The sequence below is a fragment of the Bos javanicus genome, chromosome 13, assembly GCF_032452875.1.
Source record: "Bos javanicus breed banteng chromosome 13, ARS-OSU_banteng_1.0, whole genome shotgun sequence".
In the NCBI taxonomy this organism is placed as follows: domain Eukaryota; kingdom Metazoa; phylum Chordata; class Mammalia; order Artiodactyla; family Bovidae; genus Bos; species Bos javanicus.
In genome coordinates this window covers 20,311,829-20,335,437 of record NC_083880.1, presented here as the reverse complement: position 1 = coordinate 20,335,437, position 23,609 = coordinate 20,311,829, and the positions used below count along the sequence as shown (strand labels likewise).

The window sequence follows — 23,609 nt, the reverse complement described above, 5'->3', positions numbered from 1 at the left end:
CATGATCCAGGGGATGTTGACAATTTGATCTCTGGTTCCTCTGCCTTTTCTAAAACCAGCTTGAACATCAGGAAGTTCACGGTTCACATACTGCTGAAGCCCGGCTTGGAGAATTTTGAGCATTACTTTACTAGCGTGTGAGATGAGTGCAATTGTGCGATGGTTTGAGCACTCTTTGGCATTGCCTTTCTTTGGCATTGGAATGAAAACTGACCTCTTCCAGTCCTGTGGCCACTGCTGAGTTTTCCAAATTTACTGGCATATTGAATGCAGCACTTTCACAGCATCATCTTTCAGGATTTGGAATAGCTCAACTGGAATTCCATCACCTCCACTAGCTTTGTTCGTAGTGATGCTTTCTAAGGCCCACTTGACTTCACATTCCAGGATGTCTGGCTCTAGGTCAGTGATCACACCATCGTGATTATCTGGGTTGTGAAGATCTTTTTGTACAGGTCTTCTGTGTATTGAGCTATCTCTTCTTACTATCTTCTGCTTCTATTAGGTCCATACCATTTCTGTCCTTTATCGAGCCCATCTTTGCATGAAATGTTCCTTTGGTATCTCTGATTTTCTTGAAGAGATCTCTAGTCTTTCCCATTCTGTTGTTTTCCTCTATTTCTTTGCATTGATCGCTGAAGAAGGCTTTCTTATTGCTTCTTGCTATTCTTTGGAACTCTGCATTCAGATGTTTATATCTTTCCTTTTCTCCTTTGCTTTTCGCTTCTCTTCTTTTCACAGCTATTTGTAAGGCCTCTCCAGACAGCCATTTTGCTTTTTTGCATTTCTTTTCCATGGGGATGGTCTTGATCCCTGTCTCCTGTACAATGTCACGAACCTCATTCCATAGTTCATCAGGCACTCTATCTATCAGATCTAGGGCCTTAAATCTATTTCTCACTTCCACTGTATAATCATAAGGGATTTGATTTAGGTCATACCTGAATGATCTAGTAGTTTTCCCTACTTTCTTCAATTTAAGTCTGAATTTGGCAATAAGGAGTTCATAGTCTGAGCCACAGTCAGCTCCTGGTCTTGTTTTTGCTGACTGTATAGAGCTTCTCCATCTTTGGCTACAAAGAATATAATCAATCTGATTTCAGTGTTGACCATCTGGTGATGTCCATGTATAGAGTCTTCTCTTGTGTTGTTGGAAAAGGGTGTTTGTTATGACCAGTGCATTTTCTTGGCAAAACTCTATTAGTCTTTGCCCTGCTTCATTGCGTATTCCAAGGCCAAATTTGCCTGTTACTCCAGGTGTTTCTTGACTTCCTACTTTTGAATTCCAGTCCCCTATAATGGAAAGGACATCTTTTTTGGGTGTTAGTTCTAAAAAGTCTTGTAGGTCTTCATAGAACCATTCAACTTCAGCTTCTTCAGCGTTACTGGTTGGGGCATAGAGTTGGATTACTGTGATATTGAATGGTTTGCCTTGGAAACGAACAGAGATTATTCTGTCGTTTTTGAGATTGCATCCCAGTACTGCATTTCAGACTCTTTTGTTGATCATGATCGCTACTCCGTTTCTTCTGAGGGATTCCTGCCCGCAGTAGTAGATATAATGGTCATCTGAGTTAAATTCACCCATTCCAGTCCTTTTTAGTTCGCTGATTCCTAGAATGTCGACGTTCCCTCTTGCCATCTCTTGTTTGACCACTTCCAATTTGCCTTGATTCATGGACCTGACATTCCAGGTTCTTATGCAATATTGCTCTTTACAGCATTGGACCTTGCTTCTATCACCAGTCACATCCACAGCTGGGTATTCTTTTTGCTTTGGCTCCATCCCTTCATTCTTTCTGGACTTATTTCTCCACTGATCTCCAGTAGCATATTGGGCACCTACTGACCTGGGGAGTGTCTCTTTCAGTATCCTATCATTTTGCCTTTTCATACTGTTCATGGGTTGATATATTAAACTATTTTAAAGCTATTGCTAGGGAAATATATCAAATTTTTGTGTATTGTAGTTTGCATCTACAAACCTAGTCACACTATCATAATGGTTAGATTTTTATTTTTCTACTTGCATAATCGACATATCTATAAATGATAGACCAAATTTTCTTTCTTATACTGGCAAAGATCTCTAGAATAACACTGAATAGACATGTTGAAAGTGGGCATTTTTTATTCCTGATTTTAAGGGGAATTTTTTTTTTTATTCTTGTGATCAGTCAGCCTGCCTTTCTGTTTCTCTATCTGTCTCTCAAAACAATGTATCAGGGTAAAGAACTTTTTCCTTTTGTCATATTACTTTTTCATGAATTTCTTTTTATACTGCATAAAATTTCTCCAACCTCTGCTCAATGCCTTGTTTCAAAGCCACTTGCACAGTTTTAGTTGTGTTGCAACATCACCCTGCTTTCAGGTAGCAATGTCTGTATTACTTTTTAATTTGCTGCTCAGTGGGTTGCTTTATTGATTGCTTTAGAGTTTACAATCTTGTTTTTAACTTATTGTAGTCTCTATTCAAGTGATATTAAATTACTTTATGTATAAGAACCTTAAAACATACTTTCGTTTGTCCCTTTCCAGCTTTTGTGCTATTGTTTTTAAACATTTTACTACTGTACAACACACTGTTATTAGTTTTGTTGTATAATATTGTCCTTTAAAGAGATTTAATTAACAGGAAAATAGTGTTTATATTTACCCAAATAATTATCATTTATTGTATTCTTTATTTCCTTATTTCCATCTGGTATCATTTTTCTTCTCTTTGAAGGATTCTTTGTCATTTTGTTGTGCAGGGTTGCTGCTCTTTGAGTTCTGGACGAATTTTTTTGCCTTCAATTTTGCAAGATATTTTTTCTGAATAAAGAATTCTCGGTTTACGTTTTCCCCCACTTTCCAGTGCTTTAAAGATGTTGTTCCTTTTTCTTCAGGCTTGCAGTATTTCTTGCAAGAAGTCTGTGTTCTCCTTATTGTGTCTGCTTTTCTCTTCTGTCCATTTTTAAGATTTTTTTTAATTACTGCTTTAAAGTAATTTGATTATATGTGTCTTGGGGGTTAGTTTTCTTTATACTGTTGTAGATTTGCAGATATATAGTTTGCATCAAATTTGAAAATAATTGATCATTATTTCTTCAAATATTCTTTTCCCACCCCTTTTCTCCATCATGAACTCCAGTTGTAAGCATATTAATCCATTTGAATTTATCCCATAGCTCACTGATGATATGTTCATTATTTTTTAATTCTTTTATCCCTTTCATTATTTTAGTGTGTTTTGATTGCCCATATACTAGATTTTTCTAAATAGGAAATACATACCAAAATTCAGATTTAAACTGAAAAACTATTTGGCAACCTTAACAATTTTCATTAAAAATGTATTATTATACTAACTTTCTGTGTTTTATGGAAATTATTACACTTGGTGTTTAACTTGTGAGAACTTTGCTATGGTGAATTTGGTATCTGTTGGAAGTTGTGGTCTGAAATAGGAAATAACCACTCAGTATCATAATAGGTCTCTATTATTAAGCTTGTCTAAAATTTTTAGTAATCTAATTGTCAAATTTTTTATACTTTCTTGTATAAAATAACCTGATACTACATAGTAGTTCAAAAATAGTTTAAAACATCTCAGTTCTGCTATAATATTTGTTTTGAAATGCAAACTTGTTCCAGCATGACTGAACAGTTTGAGCATAATGTGAATTTTACAATTTCTTACACACAAATTCATCTGGAAATAATACTAGGTGAAGGTAGAAAGTAGCTTCTGCAAGCTTCCTTAGTTTACCAGGTATACAGTGTACCACACCAATACAGGTGTTAGAAAGTTTTGTCCAATTTCAGATAACCCTCCTTCCAATACTGCTTACTAGCTCTCAACTTGAAATCTGTTTGATGCTCATTTCCACAAAGAAATTTGATTTCTTTTTCAGCATAAAGAGCTATGTTTCTCATCGTATCTTATTTCTTAATCATTTAACTATGTAAAACTGAATTAATGTTCCTAATAGGTTTTAATTTTTTACATGTATCATCGACAGTGTTTTTGCATAACCTAGAGTCTTTCCCCCCATATATCCTGCAGTTTTTATAATATGATTTTTCACAGGGAGGTGATTTTCAGGATGGCATATATAATGTTATAGAAGAACTGACTATAATTTGTCAGAGGAATTTGTTTCATATGTATTAGCTTATTTGGCGAGTTACATTCTATATAGCACTGTAACAAACATTCTGGCTATATCATTATTTTTGTTTTGCTTTTATTCAATAATTTCCCTTGAAACACAGTGTAGTGATTCTCAGAGTAAAATGGAAATCTAAGTAATGTATATTATCATGTATTTACTTATGATTTGTTTTTTTCCTAACTATTTATTTCTGGCATATATAAAACTACACAGAAAACAAAGGCTACAAGTGAGCGAACAAAGAAAGTTATGAAAACAGAGAAGAAAAAGGACAAAGGAAAGTCTGAAGATTCAGAAGCGTAAGACAAAAAGATACTTGTTAATATTTTTTACTTATAAATTTACATTTTCACTTTATACAATTTAAAGTCATATAAACAATTTATTAACAGGTTTATAAAAACACAACATTAGCAAATGTATAATTTTATAAGCAGACCAGGATATGGGTGGGAGAGAGCTGAGAAGGGAAGAACAAAGAACTGAAAATGGGTTAGAGAGAATCACAAGATATTCAGGTATAGGTAGACAAAATTAAATCCAAATAATTTTAGAGATGAAAGGATTTACAATGTTTCATTGATGTGTTAGCTCATGATTTGTGATTTGTATGTTAACCCCTCTCACCAGTCTGGGGCTGTTCCTTTTTACTGCACTTCTTAGTTGTCTTATTTAATGAAGAAAAGTATCTGATTTTAATGTAGGTTATTTTAAAGTGGCCTTATTAACAGAATATTTTCCTTATTAATATAAAATAATTTATGCCATTGGAAATTTCTTGATCAAACCCTAATATAAATATATAGTTTAAAAAGGAAACTATTAATTCAATCTTTGTAGAGTTCCACAAAGTCTAAAAAGAAACTTACCAGACAAATGTCCTTTTCTTAAGAGAGGAAAAGAAAATCAGAGAAGAAAAAATGACCAGTGTACTTTGAAAATCCTTTTCCCATCTCAGCTTAGCATATTTTAATCATACCAATGAGATATTAGTTTGACAAATGTTATTCAGTTATTTATCAGTTAAGCTTTATGAATTTTATGGCTTTTAAAAATAAGAATTTCTTTTCTTAAATTGAAGTATAGTTGATAAAAATATGCATTCCATCTGAAATTTGATTTCTTTTTTATGAATTATAATTGATATATTAGTTACAGGTATACAGCATAGTTGGAGAAGGAAACAGCAACCCACTCCAGTATTCTTGCCTGAAGAATCCCTTGGATAGAGGAACCTGGCGGGCTTCAGTCCGTGGGATCGCAAGTCGGTCATGACTTAGCGACTAAACTACCACCGCCATCATACAGCATAGTAATTTGATATTTTAATGTTTCAAAACAATCATACCTGTCACAGACAGTTATTATGATATTAATGACTATATTCCCTATTCTGTACATTATATCTCCATGACTTTTACTAATTTTGTAACTAGAAGTTTGTACTCCTTAATGTTCCTTACCTATTTTAATTATCCCTGTGTCCTCCTCCCTTCTCGTAACAACCAGTTTGTTCTCTGTATATATATGTTTGCTTGTTTTGCTGTGTTTGTTCATTTGTTTTGTTTTTCAGATTCCATGTATAAGTGAAATTATCCAGTATTTTTCTTTACCTGACTTATTTCATTTAGCATAATACCCTCTAGGTCCATCCATTTTGTCAAAGATGGCAGGATTTCATTCTTTTATACGGCTGAGTTATTTTCTGTCATATATATGGGGCTTCTCTGGTGGCTCAGACGGTAAAGAATCTGCCTGTAGTGTGGGAGACCTAGGTTCAATCCCTGGGTTGGGAAGATCCCCTGGACAGCCTACTGCTTGGAGAATCCCCATTGACAGAGGAGCCTGGTAGGCTACAATCCATGGGGTCACAAAGACACAACTGAGCGACTAAGCACATACGTGTGTGTGTGTGTGTGTGTATTTGTATGTATATGTCACACATACATAACACCACATCTTTATCCATTCATCTGTTGATGGGTACTTAAGTACTTGCTTTCATGACTTGGCAATTGTAAACAATGCTACAATAAACGTGGGGCATTTCGGGGAGAGTATTTTTGTTTTCTTTGGAAAAATACTTGAAGTAGATTTGCTGGATCATGTGGTAGTATTATTTTTAATTTTTTGAAGAACTCTTGTACTGGTTTTCATAGTGACTTCACCAATTTACTTTCCCAACATCAAAGCACCATGAGTTCCCTTTTCTTTACATTTTTTCCAGCACTTACTTGTTGTCTTTTTGATAATAGCCATTCTGACAGGTGTAAGGATATATCATTGAGATTTTAATTTGTGTTTCCCTGATGATTAGTACTGTTGAGCATCTTTTCATGTACCTTGTCAGCTGTCTAGATACCTTGTTTAGAAAAATATCTATTCAGATTCTCTGCCATTTTAAAATCAGGTTTTGGGTTTTTTTTTTAAATGTTAAGTTGTGGGAGTTTTTTGTATTTGAATATTGACCCTTATCAGATATATTATTTGGAAATATCATCTCCCATATAGTAGCCTGACTTTTCATTCTGTTGATAGTTTCCTTTGCTGTGCAAAGCTTTTTAATTTGATGTAGTTCCATTTGTTTACTTTTTCTTGTTTCTCTTGCCTGGGGAGACATATGCCAAAAATATGGCTAACATCTGTGTCAAAGAGTGTACCACTTATGTTTTCTTCTAGGAGTTTTATGGTTTTAGGTCTTATATTTAAGTCTTTGAGTTTATTTTTGTATGTGGTGTGAGAATGTAGTCCAATATAATTCTTTTACATGTAACTGTTTAGTTTTCCCCCCATTGTTTATTGAAGAGGATGCTTTTTTCCCCATTGTACATTTTTGCCTTCATTGTCTTAGATTCATTGACCACATACATACGGATTTATTTTTGGGCTTTCTATTCTGTTTCATTGAATTGCGTGTCTGTTTTTATGCTCTGATTTCAAACTGTATTACCAAATCTTGGAATCTGGGTACATGATAACCACTAGTTTTGTTCTTTTTTCTCACGATTGTTTTGGCTATTTGGGGTCTTTTGTGTTACCATAGAAATTTTAGAATTATTTGTTCTAGTTCTGTGAAAAATGCCTTTGGTATTTTTATATAGATAGATTTCTCTGAATGGTATGGTCATTTTAGCAGTGTTAATTCTTCTGATTGATGAACATGAACTATTTTTCTACTTGCTTATGTTATTTTTAATTCTTTTATCATTTTCTTATGGTCATCCAGGTACAGGTCTTGTACCTCCTTGAGATTTATTCCTAAGTACTTTATTCTTTTTTGATGCAGTTGTGACTAGGATTGTTTTCTTAATTTCTCTCTTTTTTTAACTTTTTATTTTGCATTGCTGTGCTATGCTTTGCTAAGTCACTTCAGTCGTGTCCGACTCTGTGCGACCCCATAGACGGCAACCCACCAGGCTCCCCCGTCCCTGGGATTCTCCAGGCAAGAACACCGGAGTGGGTTGCCATTTCCTTCTCCAGTGCAGGAAAGTGAAAAGAGAAAGTGAAGTCGCTCAGTTGTGTCCGACCCTTAGCGACCCCATGGACTGCAGCCTACCAGCCTCCTCTGTCCATGGGATTTTCCAGGCAAGAGTACTGGAGTGGAGTGCCATTGCATTGGGGTATAATTAATAACAATGTGATTGTAGTTTCAAATGAACAGTGAAGGGACTCACCTTAATTTCTCTAATAGTCTGTTGTTAGTGTATGAGACACATCAGATTTCTGTATGTTTATTTTGTATCCTTCAATGTTACTGAGTTCACTTATTTCTAATAATTTTTTTGATAGCATATTTAGGATTTTCTAAATATAATATTATGTCATGTGGAAACAACGACAGTTTTATTTCTTCTTTTCCAGTTTGGATTCCTTTTATGCTTTGTCTTGTCTGATTGCTGTGGCTGGAAAATACTGAATAAAAGTGGTGGGCATTCTTGTCTTGTTCTTAATGTTAGAGGAAATGTTTTCAGTTTTTTCTCATAGAGTATGTTGTTGCCTTTGGGTTTGTCATATAGGACATTTATTATGTTGAGGTATATTCCCTCTGTATCTACTTTGTTTAGAGTTTTTCTCGTAAGTGGATTTTGAACTTAGTCAAAAGGTTTTCTTCATCTATTGAGATGATCATATAATATTTATTCTTTGTTGTTAATGTACTTTATCATGTTGATTGACTTTTGGATGTCAGATTAACCTTGCAACAATGGTTAGAATTCCACTTGATCATGGTGTATGATCCTTTAAAAAAAATTTATCTGTGGCTTCACTGGGTCTTCATTTCTGTGTGCAGGCTTTCTCTAGTTGCAGTGAGCAGTGTGTACTCTCTAGCTGTGGTGCACAGGCTTCTCATTGCAGTGGCTTCTCTTGCGGCACACAGACTCTAAAGCATGCGTGCAGTAGTTGTGGTGCACGGGCTTAGTAGCTGCACAGCATATGGGATCTTCCTGGAGTAGGGATCAGATCCATGTCACCTGCATTGGCAGGCAGACTGTTACTATTAGGCCACCAGGGAAGTCCTATAATTCTTTTAGTATATTGTTGAATTTGGTTTGCTATTTTGTTGAAGATTTTTATATCTATATTTATCAGTGATGTTGATCTGTAACTTTCCTTTTTCGTGGTATCTTTGTCTAGTTTTAATATCAGGGTTTTGCTGGCCTCATAGAATGAGTTCAGAGTGTTCCTTTCTCTTAAAGTTTTTGAATAGTTTGGGAAGGCTAAGTGTTAATTATTTTTTAAATGTTTGGTAAAACTAACCTATGAAGTGATCTGATTGTGGATTTTCTTTCTTTGGGAATTTTTTGATTACTGATTCAATTTCATTTCTAGTAATTGTGTTGTTTGTATTTTCTATTTCTTCCTGATTCAGTCTTGGGGAATTGTCTGTTTCTAGGAATTTGTCCATTTTTTCCTAAGTTGTCCATTTTATTGTGTATTATTGTGCTAATCTCTTATGTATTTCTGTGGTGTGTGTTGTAACTTCTTTAATTTTTTTATAACTTCTCTTTCATTTTCTATTTATTTGGGCCCCCTCTTTCTTTCTTCTTTTAGTTGGGATAAAGTTTTATCAATTTTGTTTAACTTCTCAAAACCAGCTGTTAGTTTTATAGATCTTCAAAATTTTTTTTAAATCTTTATTTCATTTATTTCTGCTCCAACCTCTTTTTTCTTTCCTTCTACTAATTTTTGGACTTTGTTCTTCTTCTAATTCCTTTAGGTGTAAGGTGAGATTGTTTATTTGAAATTTTTGTTTCCTGAGGTAGGGTGCTAGACCATGCCTCATGCAGTGGCTGCTGGCCTTCTGGTGGACAGGGCTGGGTACCCAGGCTGGGGTTCAGGGATGTCTTGGGTTAGTGTCAGTTGGCTGGTGAGTGGATAAGCCAATTAGACTATTAGACTAACTACTAATAGTCTAAAGGGAAGACTCTAAAATGGTTCTGCCAGCACTTTGTCCTCATGGTGGAATGAGCTCACAAAAATGGCTGCCACCAGCCTCTGTGTCCCCAGAGGGAGTCTCAGCTGCCTCCTGCTTCTCTAGGAGGCTCTCCAAGATCAGCAACTGGGTCAAACCCTGGCTTCTTTTACTTATTTTTTAAAAATATTTATTTATTTAATTTTTGACTGCATTGGATCTTAGTTGCAGTTTGCGGGATCTTTGTTGTAGGGCTTGGGCTCTGTAGTTGTGGCATGCAGGCTTAGTTGCCCCATGGCATATGGGATCTTAGTGCTCTGACCAGGGATTGAACCTGTGTCCCCTGAATTGGAAAGCAGGTTCTTAACCACTGGACCACTAAGGAAGCCCCATGGCTTCTTTTAAATTACTGCCCCTGTACTGGGAGACTAAGAGAATATGAGATTTGCATGCTCCTTGTAAGAGTAGGCTCTGTATTTCCTGCATAGATTCAGCCCTCTTGCTGTCCAGTATGCAAGCCCTATTGTCCTTCACAGCCAGATATTCTTGGGATTTGTCTTCTCAGTATAGCACCCCTGGGCTAGGGAGCCTGATGTGGAACTCAGACTGCTCATTCCTCGGGGGAGAACCACTGCAATTGTGATCGTGCTGCCGTTTGTGGGTCACCTACTCAGGAGTGTACTTCTTCACTATACTGAGTCTTTGCCCTTCGTATTCATCTCATTATAGTAATTAGCTTCATTGTATCTTTATTTGTGGAAAATCTTCTCTAGTGGTCTTCATGTCATTCTCATCAATAGTTGCTCTGTAAATAGTTCTAATTGATGTGCCTCTGGGAGGAGGTTAGGTTCAGGGTGTTCCTACTCCATCGTGTTGAGTGCACCTCTCAAAATTTCATTTCTTTAAAATGATTTAAGTACTTATCAAGAAAACATAGTCATCAGATATCATAAAACATCATGATATATTTAAAAATATTTCTTTTTCAGGAAGAAGTCTGTAGGGAAAGAGCTTAAAGTAAAAGAAAATATGCCTCAAGTCCAGGTAACACAGAATCTCTCCCTGTGTATCTAAATTTGATTAATAATGCTCTGATAACTGTTTATATAGACAACATATGTATGTGAATACAGGTATATATGTGTTTGTGTGTGTGCATGTGTACTAAATTTCTTCTTACAATGCTTCTTTACTATTGGTTGACTTTTTTCAGCAAGTTTTAGAAAATCAAATGGTGAATTCAGATATGTTTACTGTCAAGGTTATGAAAAAACTGTTATTCACTCAATTATAGGCAACGTCATAGAGGAAAGAACACCATATTAAGAGTCAGAACAGACTTACTAGTTAAGTGACATTGGACAAGTCCCTTTAACCTACTTAAACTTTGTCTTTCATCACTAAAATGGGTAAAATAATAGCTGTCCCATCTATCTCAGAAAGGTGTGAGATGCAAGAGGCAAATAGGAAAATATTTCAGAGATTGTTAATATAGCTCACTCTTTTTCATGTGATCCATGTGTATTCTGAAAAGAATACAAGTAACCCTTTATTTTATCTTCTCTTTGATAAACTTTCTTTTGCTGAAAGTTAAAACTTCTTAACCATCAGAGCATCATGTAACCCATTTGGTTACTCTCTTCCAGTGAGTGACTGGACTTAACTGTCCCACAAGTATATACTTTCATGTTTCAAGAATCAAATAGCATAAATTTGGGAAGAAAATTATAGTACTTCTTGAGATACTGAATATAAAAGGAACAACTTTATGGTATTAGTTTTTTATTCCTGCATAACAAGTTACCTCACATTTTGCAGCTTAAAATAATGAAATTGCTTTCATGGTTTGAATGGCTTAGGAGTCTGAGCATGGCTTAGCTGTATCCTGTGCTCAAGGACTCACCAAACTACAATCATGGTGTTGGCTAGGCTCTTTTTTTTTTTTTTTTTGGTCACTTGGGGGTCCTCTTCCAAGCTCAAGTGGAAGTGGCAAATTTAAGTTCTCTTTGCAGTTGTTGGCCTGGGGCACTTAGCCAGTGGCCTTCTCCACAAACAGTTTACATTATGGCATCTTACATCTTCTTAAAGGCCAGCTAAGTCTCTTTCTCTCTCTTTTTTCTTTTTTGCTAAGACAGTCTTATGTAATATAACATGAATAACATGATCATGAATGATACCTTTTCACTGTAGCTATATAATAGATCCTTGAACAACATGAGAGTTAGGGATGCCACCCACTCCCTCACAGTTGAAAATTTGCATACTGCTGTCTCTGCCTCTGAAACAAAAGAATTCATAAATGACTCACTGAAAGGCACAAAGGTAAAATGACTTGGATAGAATCAGGACTCAAACCCTAGTTCTTTGATTCCAAATATTGTGATCTCTAACCAGATGTAAACTTCCCCCACATTTAGTTAAACATCTGTAAAGTGAAAACATAGATACTATATTCACTGAAAAATATCCTTGTATAAGTGGACTCGTGTGGTTCAAACCCATCTTGTTCAAAGGTCAACTATGTAGTGCAGTCTAATAAAGAAAGTGGCATCTCATCACTGTGCAATATTCTGTTGGCTAAAAGCAAGTCATAGGTGGTATCCACATTCAAAAGGAGTGGACTATACAGAGCATAACCTTAGGGATGGAGATCCTGGAGGCCATTTTAGAAATCTGTCATGATTTTATATAGAACAGCATTTTGTGTATTTAAAAAATTATAATTCCATCATGTTTTAAGTCTTTAAACTAGTGTTTTAGTTCATTTGGGCCATGTCTTAATCCCTTCAGACTGCTTTAACGAAGTATCAGGGATTGCAGTGAATGTAGAGGTAAATATATTATTGAATTTGGGGGAGGTGGTAAGTACCTAGAAGTGAAATTACTGGATCATATGGCCATTCTATTTTTAATTTTTTGAGGAATCTCTATTCTACTTTCCACAATGCCTGTACCAATTTTCCCTTTTCCTGATATGCTTCCCCTTGTTATTTCTTTTCTTTTTGATACTCATGATTCTGACCTGGAAAAGGGAGTATCTCACTGTGGTTTTAGTTTGTATTTCCCAGATTATTAGTGATATTGAGTATCTTTTTATGTATTGGTTGTCTGTTTGTCTCTTTTGGAAGAATGTCTGTTTAGGTACTCTACCCAGGTTTTTTTTTTTTTTTTAATTCATTTATTTTTTAACTGAAGGATAATTGCTTTACACAATTTTGTTGTTTTCTGTCAAACCTCAGCATGAATCAGCCATAGATATACATATATCACCTCCCTTTTGAACCTCCCTCCCATCTCCCTCCCCATCCCACCCCTCTAGGTTTGATCTTTTGATGTTGACTTGTACAAGTTCTTTGTATATTTTGGATATTTATCCCTTATTGGATATATCATTTGCAGATATAGTCTCCCATTTACTAGGTAACTGTATTGTTTTGCTGATACTTTGAAAGTATGAAAACTTTTTAGTTTGATGTAATTCCATTTATTTTTACTTTTGTTTCCTTTTGTTGAGACATATACAGAAAATGTGACTAAGACCTATTTCAGAGAGCTAACTGCCTGTGTTTTCTTCTAGATGTTTTATGGTTTCAGGTCTTATATTTAAGCCTTTAATCCATTTGAGATTATTTTTGTATATGATGTAAAAGGTAATCCAGTTCCACTCTACTCCAAATACCAATTACTGAAGAGGCTCTTTTTTCCTCATTGTATATTCTTGCTTCTTTTGTCATAGTTTAATTGAGCACATGTAAGCTGGTGGCCCAGAGGTTAAAGCATCTGCCTGCAATGCAGGAGACCTGGGTTTGATCCCTGGGTCAGGAAGATCCCCTGGAGAAGGAAATGGCAACCCACTCCAGTATTCTTGCCTGGAGAATCCCATGGACAGAGGAGCCTGGTGAGCTACATCTCAGATCAGATCAGTTGCTCAGTTGTGTCTGACTCTTTGCGACCCCATGAATTGTAGCACGCCAGGCCTCCCTGTCCATCACCAACTCCCGGACTTCACTGAGACTCACGTCCATCGAGTCAGCGATGCCATCCAGCCATCTCATCCTCTGTCGTCCCCTTCTCCTCTTGCCCCCAATCCCTCCCAGCATCACAGTCTTTTCCAATGAGTCAACTCTTCGCATGAGGTGGCCACAGTACTGGAGTTTCAGCTTTAGCATCATTCCTTCCAAAGAAATCCCAGGGCTGATCTCCTTCAGAATGGACTGGTTGGATCTCTCTGCAGTCCAAGGGACTCTCAAGAGTCTTCTCCAACACCACAGTTCAAAATCATCAATTCTTCGGCGCTCAGCCTTCTTCACAGTCCAACTCTCACATCCATACATGACCACGGGAAAAACCATAGCCTTGACTAGATGAACCTTTGTTGGCAAAATAATGTCTCTGCTTTTGAATATGCTATCTAGGTTGCTCATAACTTTTCTTCCAAGGAGCAGGCGTCTTTTAATTTCATGGCTGCATTCACCATCTGCAGTGATTTTGGAGCCCAGAAAAATAAAGTCTGACACTGTTTCCCCATCTCTTTCCCATGAAGTGATGGGACTGCATGCCATGATCTTCGTTTTCTGAATGTTGAGGTTTAAGCCAACTTTTTCACTCTCCACTTTCACTTTCATCAAGAGGCTTTTGAGTTCCTCTTCACTTTCTGCCATAAGGGTGGTGTCATCTGCATATCTGAGGTTATTGATATTTCTCCCGGCAATCTTGATTCCAGTTTGTGTTTCTTCCAGTCCAGCGTTTCTCATGATGTCCTCTGCATATAAGTAAAATAAACAGGGTGACAATATACAGCCTTGACGAACTCGTTTTCCTATTTGGAACCATTCTGTTGTTCCATGTGCAGTTCTAACTGTTGCTTCCTGACCTGCATACAAATTTCTCAAGAGGCAGATCAGGTGGTCTGGTATCCCCATCTCTTTCAGAATTTTCCACAGTTCATTGTGATCCACACAGTCAAAGGCTTTGGCATAATCAATAAAGCAGAAATAGATGTTTTTCTGAAACTCTCTTGCTTTTTCTGTGATCCAGCGGATGTTGGCAATTTGATCTCTGGTTCCTCTGCCTTTTCTAAAACCAGCTTGAACATCAGGAAGTTCACGGTTCACATATTGCTGAATCCTGGCTTGGAGAATTTTGAGCATTACTTTACTAGCGTGTGAGATGAGTGTAATTGTGCGGTAGTTTCAGCATTCTTCGGAATTGCCTTTCTTTGGGATTGGAATGAAAACTGACTTTTTCCAGTCCTGTGGCCACTGCTGAGTTTTCCAAATTTACTGGCATATTGAGTGCATCACTTTCACAGCATCATCTTTCAGGATTTGGAATAGCTCAACTGGAATTCCATCACCTCCACTAGCTTTGTTCGTAGTGATGTTTTCTAAGGCCCACTTGACTTCACATTCCAGGATGTCTGGCTCTAGGTCAGTGATCACACCATCCTGATTATCTGGGTCGTGAAGATCTTTTTTGTACAGGTCTTCTGTGTATTCTTGCCATCTCTTCTTACTATCTTCTGCTTCTGTTAGGTCCATACCATGTCTGTCCTATATTGAGCTCATCTTTGCGTGAAATGTTCCTGTGGTATCTCTGATTTTCTTGAAGAGATCCCTAGTCTTTCCCATTCTGTTGTTTTCCTCTATTTCTTTGCATTGATCGCTGAAGAAGGCTTTCTTATCTCTTCTTGCTATTCTTTGGAACTCTGCATTCAGATGTTTATATCTTTCCTTTTCTCCTTTGCTTTTCGCTTCTCTTCTTTTCACAGCTATTTGTAAGGCCTCCCCAGACAGCCATTTTGCTTTTTTGCATTTCTTTTCCGTGGGGATGGTCTTGATCCCTGTCTCCTGTACAATGTCACGAAAATGATAGGATACTGAAAGGGAAACTCCCCAGGTCAGTAGGTGCCCAATATGCTACTGGAGATCAGTGGAGAAATAAGTCCAGAAAGAATGAAGGGAGGGAGCCAAAGCAAAAACAATACCCAGCTGTGGATATGACTGGTGATAGAAGCAAGGTCCAATGCTGTAAAGAGCAATATTGCCTAGGAACCTGGAATGTCGGGTCCATGAATCAAGGCAAATTGGAAGTGGTCAAACAAGAGATGGAAAGAGTGAATGTCGACATTCTAAGAATCAGTGAACTGAAATGGACTGGAATGGGTGAATTTAACTCAGATGACCATTATATCTACCAGTGCGGGCAGGAATCCCTCAGAAGAAATGGAGTGGCTATCATGGTCAACAAAAGAGTCCGAAATGCAGTACTTGGATGCAATCTCAAAAACGACAGAATAATCTCTGTTCGTTTCCAAGGTAAACCATTCAATATCACAGTAATCCAACTCTATGCCCCAACCAGTAATGCTGAAGAAGCTGAAGTTGAACGGTTCTATGAAGACCTACAAGACCTTTTAGAACTAACACCCAAAAAAGATGTCCTTTTCATTATAGGGGACTGGAATGCAAAAGTAGGAAGTCAAGAAACACCTGGAGTAACAGGCAAATTTGGCCTTGGAATACGCAATGAAGCAGGGCAAAGACTAATAGAGTTTTGCCAAGAAAATGCACTGGTCATAACAAACACCCTCTTCCAACAACACAAGAGAAGACTCTACACATGGACATCACCAGATGGTCAACACCAAAATCAGATTGATTATATTCTTTGCAGCCAAAGACGGAGAAGCTCTATACAGTCAGCAAAAACAAGACCAGGAGCTGACTGTGGCTCAGACCAGGAACTCCTTATTGCCAAATTCAGACTTAAATTGAAGAAAGTAGGGAAAACCACTAGACCATTCAGGTATGACCTAAATCAAATCCCTTATGATTATACAGTGGAAGTGAGAAATAGATTTAAGGCCTAGATCTGATAGAGTGCCTGATGAACTATGGAATGAGCTACAGTCTACGGGGTCGCAAAGAGTCGGACATGACTGAGCGACTTCACTTTCACTTTCAAGCCCTTATTTAAGAGGGAGTCTCAGTTTTCTATAGCACTTTGGGACCACTAGATGTCAGCCCTATTGCTTTTAAAAGCCAGGCGTTTCAGGGATTCCTCTCTCTGGTGTAGATCCAGGAGCCAAGGTTCCTGACGTGGGCACCAACCCTTTGCTCCCCTGGCAAAAGTGCCTGTCTGGTGAGATCCCTCTCTGTTGTGTGCCATCATGCTGGGGGTATGGTTATTAGTGAGAGTGTTTCTTTTCCTCTACTACCTGTCTTGATGTAGTCCTTTTTATTCTTTGTTGTGGAGCGTGTTTGACTAGTTCTAAGGTTCTTTTCACAGGGAGTTGATCTCTTTGCAGGTGTATGTTTGTTGATCCATGGGAAGAGGTTCTTGCTATCCCCCGTCTTCAATCACCTTCCCTGTAGATTTTCTTTTACGAGTAAGTCTCAAATTCAAATTACTCTTAATTGTATCTTGGACGTTGGGATTGTCATGTTGCTGAAGCTCTGGATTCTGCTATATTCTTAAGAAAGTGGAAGTGAAAGTCACTGTCCAACTCTGTGTAACCCCACAGACTAAACAGTCTATGGAATTCTCTAGGCAAGAATACTGGAGTGGGTAGCCATTCCCTTCTCCAGGAGATCTTCCCATCTCAGGGCCAGGGATTTGAGCCCAGGTCTCCCACATTGCAAGTGGATTCTTTTATCAGCTGAGCCACCAAGGAAGCCCAAGAATACTGGAGTTGGTAGCCTAGCCCTTCTCCAGGGGATCTTCCCAACCCAGGAATTGAAACAGGGTCTCCTATATTGCAGGCAGATTCTTCACCAACTGAGCTATAAGTTATCTGTCATTATGCCTAAGAAGTGTGTAGTAAATGTTTGTGCTCAAGTCATCATCTTGACTATCTATGGGTTTTAGAAAGATAATAATTATGACAATAAATTAGTTTAAAAAATGAATACTTTTCTCCCCCACCCCATATTACATCCTAGAAAGTAGCACATGCTCTGGAAATTGAGAACAAAGTTCTTCGGGAACAACTGAAACAAGCTTTACAGGTAAAAGATGTCATGTTCCTTCATATTGTGAAAAATTGAATAAAATATCCTTAAACAACTTTTTAAATGAATAATTTTTAGTTTGTAAAGCAAGAATCTATATATTATATTGTTTTGCCAGCTTATAGTATTTTCACTGGGAGACCCAGGTTTGATCACTGGGTCGGGAAGATCCCCTGGAGAAGAAAATGGCAACCCACTCCAGTACTCTTGCCTGGAGAATCCCATGGACAGAGGAGCCTGATAGGCTACAGCCCATGGGGTCGCAAAGAGTTGGACACAACTAATGTAGTAGAAATATATTGATAAAATTTGATATTTATTCTCTCCAAAATAGTAAGCTAGAGAGAGAACTGATGTACACACTTAAAGCAATTTATTTCAAGATATAGATGGAGTCTTTTTGAGCTTAGCAGAATTATAAGATATATTGAGATAAGAACCTGGTTATTTTACAGAATAATTATTTGCTCATCAAAAATTAATATAAGACATAAAAATATATTACTAAAGCAGTGTGGTTCCAAATTTTGTACTGAGTGAAAATTCCAGAAACAGATTCAAATGAATATAATAATTTTGTATTTTATTGTTTTGCTTATTAAATAAATTTTTTTATAGAAGGATAAAAGTCACAAAAGTAAACTACTATGAAAAACTTGTGATTTCTAGTTGATTTAATATACTGAAACAAATTACAAATTGATTTAAGATTTAGGCATACAAGTGAACTATGTAGTAAGTGAAGTTGCTCAGTTGTGCCCGACTCTTTGCAACCCCATGGATAGTAGCCTGCACCAGGCTCCTCCGTCCATGGGATTTTCAAGGCAAGAGTACTGGAGTGGGTTGCCATTTCCTTCTCCAGGGAATCTTCCCAACCCAGGGATCGAACCCAGGTCTCTCACATTGTAGACAGATGCTTTACTGTCTGAGCCACCAGGGAAGTCCATAAATTGGAAGAAACACTGAATAACAATTACATGTCTTGGCTAAAGCAGGGCTTTCAAAGCATTATACCAAAAAAGAATATGTTAATATATTTGGCTATATATATATATAAAATAAAACTATTATGGTTAAAATTTTGTAAGATATAAAGATAAATGGAAGATCTTTATAAAGTGTTCCATATCAAAGTCTTTTACATATCTACAGAAAATATGGGTAGTCTTCCTCCTCAATAGAAAAAGGACATAGGCACGTCAATTGAGAAACACGCATTGCCAATAAATGCATACAAATATATTCAGCTCTACGAATTACCAAGTAAATGCAATTTAAAAATAACAGAGAGAGGGTGGTTCAGTGGTTAAGCCTCCATGCTTCCAGCGCAGGGGTGCTGGGTTCAATCCCTGGTTAGGGAACTAGATCCTGCAGGCTGCAGCTAAGAGCTCACATGCTTCAAAGATCCTGCACAGGGCAATGAAGATCCTATGTGCTACAGCTAAGACTCAGTACAGCCAAATAAAAAACATTAAAATAGCAGCAGTACAGATATATTTTACCTACTATTTTTTTTAATTGAAGGAACAGAAATATTTAATATTTGTAGATTTATGTTGAGATGAGCAGGTCTTTCATATACTTCTATTGTCAGTATGTATTGATACTTCTCTGGAAGAAAATATATAGAGAAAGTCTTGGAAAGACATAGTCTTTACAGTGAACCATTCCACTTCTAAAATTTATTGTAAATAATAAAGTGTACAAAGTTTGTACAAGTATGTAGAATGGGAAATTTTTAATAGCAAAAGTTTTAAAATTTCCAATATATCCATTGATAAGCAATTTGCTAAATTAGTTAAGATATATTATTAAAATTTACTTGTTACCTAGGGCTTCCCTGGTAGCTCAGCTGATAAAGAATTCACCTGCAGTTGGGGAGACCTGGGTTCAATCCCTGGGTTGGGAAGATCCCCTGGAGAAGGGAAAGGCTACCCACTCCAGTATTCTGGCCTAGAGAATTCCATGGACTGTACAGTCCATGGGGTCACAGAGTCAGACAGGACTGAGCAACTTCGTTACTGTTAGCTGTTCTAATTTGGATGTATATTTATCATCATGGGAATATCTCTCTTTTTCTTCAGTTGCTAAGTCATGTCCGATTCTTGCAACCCTGTGGACTGTAGCCTGCCAGGCTCCTCTGTCCATGGGATTCCCCAGGCAAGAAAAGTGGAGTGGGTTGCTGTTGCCTTCTCCAATGAGAACTTACTGTGACATTATTTAATGAAAAGATGTCATATGTGTGTGTATAGTATGATCCAATCTGGATAAAAATTTAAAATTTATATATGTATATGGACAGAGGAGCCTGGTGGGCTGCAGTCCATGGGGTTGCTAAGAGTCGGACACGACTGAGTGACTTCACTTTGACTTTTCACTTTCATGCATTGGAGAAGGAAATGGCAACCCACTCCAGTGTTCTTGCCTGGAGAATCCCAGGGACGGGGGAACCTGGTGGGCTGCCGTCTGTGGGGTCGCACAGAGTCAGACACGACTTAGCAGTGACTTAGCAGCAGCATCAGCACTAGCATATTTAGAAATAATTTAAAAGTATATATGTCAACAGTACATTTTCTGTTTGTAGGGAGATTGTGAACTTTTTTTATTGATTTATGTGTTCTTTTATACAAGTAACTTAATTTTATGAAACTAAAATTTATTAAAAGTGACTTTTAAAGAAAGATTTAATTCTAGAAGAAATAAATTATTTTTCACATTTACTATTTGATATTATAGGTCTTAATTATCTTGGGTACATTCTATCACCTTCTATAATGTATGCATTTTATTAACTTTTATTGTGCCTATATTATAACTAGAACCTTAAAAAACTGGGCAGGAGAACCTCTTGGGTATAAAAATAGCTGTTTAAGTAGAAGAGATTTCTTCATAGTTTTTAATTTTAATTATGGATCTGTTAAACTATGTATTATACCAATGGTTTAATTTAGCTTTCTTTTACTCTGTAAAAATAAAATTGAGAATTAGTATGGGCATGAATATATGAAGATTCCTGAAAATTATAATATTGGCAGGAAAATGTCACAGAAATGATACTTGACAGTTACTCTTTTAAAAACAGGAAGCTGAAAGAGCTAAGCAGCAACTTGCCTATTTCCTAAATCAAGAAAAGGAGTTTCTTAAAAGTGAGGCAAAGACCAAGACAACCACAGAAATGGGTACTGGTAAATTAAAAGTTAAAGGTGAAGATTCAAAATATATACTATTGGAAAATGAAACAAGAAAAGCAGTAGTGGGCGATTCAGGTGGACAAAAAACAAATGATAAAATTACATATCCACAGGTAAGAAATAACCAAAATAGAAACAGTAATATGTGCAGTAAGAAATTTACCCTTTTATAATATTAGCTTTATTTGTATTTTTAAAATTTTTCTATGCCTTTTCTTTTTTTTACTTAGAATTGTTCCTTTTGGATGTATCAGTTCATTAACATCTTGAATTCAAATCTAAAATGTGTATTGATTTTTGTGGGTTTTAGGTAATCCAAATATTTGCATTTTTCTTTAGGATAGTTGATACAGTAGACTTGTCAGATATAAAATTGTTTTATATTAAAAATTTTTTATTGAGATACAATTGACATTTTCAGGTATACAAATTAATGAGTCAGTATTTTGTATATACTGTTACTGAATCGCCACAATAAATCTAGTTAACATTGTACATAATTACAGAATTTTTTTCTTGTGACGAGAACTTTTAAGATTTGCTGTAGTAGCAGCTTTCAACTATGCAATGCAGTATTATTAACTGTGGTCACTGTGCTGTACTTTACACCACTTGGAATTGTTTAAAATAGAAGTTTGTACCTTTTGATTCCTGTCGCCCGTTTTGCCCACCCGCAAATCCATGCCTCTGGCAACTACCAATCTGTTCTCTGTATCTATGAGCACAGTTTTCATTTTGTTTTAGATTCCACGTATGAGTGAGATTGTATGGTATTTGTCTTTCCCTGTCTGACTTATTTGACTTAGCACAGCGCTCTCAAGATCCATCCATGTTGTCACAAATGGAAAAGTTTCATTATTTTTCATGTCTGAATAATATTCTACTGTCTGTATATGTGTGTGTGTGTGTAAATGTTAGTTGTACAGTCATGTCTGACTCTTTGCGACCTCATGGACTGTACCCTGCCAGGCTCCTCTGTCCATGGAGTTTTCCAGGCAAGAATACTGGAGTGAGTTGCCATTCCCTTCTCAAGGGGATTTTTCCAGCCCAGGAGTTGAACCCAGGTCTCCCGCATTGCATGCAGATTCTTTACTGTCTGAGACACCAGGGAATATATGTACGTATGTGATGTTTTATTTATCCATTACCCATCAATGGATATACAGACTGTTTCCACATCTTGACTAATGTAAATAATGCTGCAGTGAACATAGGATACATATATCTTCTCTAGTTAGTGTTGTCATTTATTTTGGAAAAATATCTAGAAGTGCGTATTGCCTGGATCATCTGGTAGGCCTAGTTTTAGATTTTTTGAGGAACTGCCATACTCTTTTCCATAATGGCTTCACCAATTTACATTCTCATCAACGGTGTGCAAGGGTTCCCCCTTTTATCTGCATTCATGCTAATACTTGTTATTTCTTGTTTTTTAGCTAATAACAATTCTGACAGGTGTGCAGTAATATCTCATTTTGGTTTTGATTTGTATTTCTATGATGATTAGTGATGTTGAGCATCTTTTCATGTATCTGTTGGCCACCTGTATGTTTTCTTTCATAGAATGGCTATTCAGATCAGCTGTTCATTTTTAACTCAGATTGATTCAGTTTTTTTGTTTGTGTTGCAATTGAGTTGTATGAGTTCTTTATGTATTTTTGGATATTAACCCTTTTTTAGATAAGTGATTTTTAGATGTTTTCTCCCATTTAGTAGGGTGCCATTTCATTATGTTGATGGTTTCCTTTGATGTGCAGAACTTTTTAGTTTGATGTAATTCCACTTTATTTTTGTTGTTGATGTCAGACACCCAAATTCAGTAAGACCTACGTTAAGCTTATTGTCTGTGTTTCTTTTAGAAGTTTTATAGTTTCATGTCTTACATTCAAGTGTTTAATTCATTTGGAATTCATTTTTGTATATGGTGTAAGAAAATGGTCCAGTTTCATACTTTGCATGTGATTTTCCAGGTTCCCAAAACCATTTATTGAAGAGATTGTCTTTTCTCTGTTGTATATTTGAGGCTCCTTCATCATAAATTGATTGACCATGTGTATGTGTGTTTACCTCTGGGTTCTCTACTTGGTTCCATTAATCCATATGTCTGTTTTCCTCCCCACATCTCATACTGATTTAATTGCCATAGAATATGACAACTATAATATGAAATTGGGCACATGGTGCCTCCAGCTTTGTTATTCTTTTTCAAGATTCCTCTGACTATTCAGCGTCTTTTGTGGTCCCATACAAATTTGAGAATTATTTCTTTTATTTCTGTGAAAAATGTCATTGGAATTTTGATAGATTTCATGGATTCTATAGATTGTTTTGTATAGTATGGACATTTTAACAATATTAATTCTTCCAATCTATGAGCATAGACTATCTTTCCACTTATTTCTGTCTTATTCCATCAGTATCATATAGTTTTTGGTGTATAAGTCTTTCACCTCCTTGGTTAAATTTATTCCTAGGTATTGTATTCTTTTTGATGCAATTGCAAATGGGATTGCTTTCTTGACTTCTCTTTTAGATAGTTCATTTTTAGTATGTAAAAATACAATAGATTGCTATTCATCAGTTGTATATCCTGCAACTTTATTTATTCTAACAGTTTGGGGTTAGTCTTTAGGGTTTTCTCTATCATGTCATCTGAATATGGTGACAGATTTATTTCCTCTTTTCCAATGTAGACACCTTTTGTTTGTTTTTTGCCAAATTGCTCTGTCTAGGAATTCCATTAATATGTTGGATAAAAACAGCAAGAATGGGCATCCTTTTCTTATTTTTGATCTTAAAGGAATTGCTTTCAGCTTTTCACTTTTGAGTGTGATGT

At 36.5% G+C, this 23,609-nt stretch overlaps 1 protein-coding gene across 18 annotated transcripts in view; it reads left to right on the top strand.

Moving 5' to 3' along the window:
* CCDC7 (coiled-coil domain containing 7) overlaps positions 1–23,609 on the top strand; it is a 268,190-nt gene that overhangs the window by 29,395 nt on the left and 215,186 nt on the right. For all 18 annotated transcript variants that reach the window (XM_061435932.1, XM_061435930.1, XM_061435937.1 and 15 more), the window contains 4 exons: positions 4,371–4,456; positions 10,560–10,614; positions 17,514–17,579; positions 20,665–20,886. In XM_061435932.1, the coding sequence (XP_061291916.1) occupies positions 4,371–4,456; positions 10,560–10,614; positions 17,514–17,579; positions 20,665–20,886 (429 nt within the window). The remainder of the gene's footprint in view (positions 1–4,370; positions 4,457–10,559; positions 10,615–17,513; positions 17,580–20,664; positions 20,887–23,609) is intronic.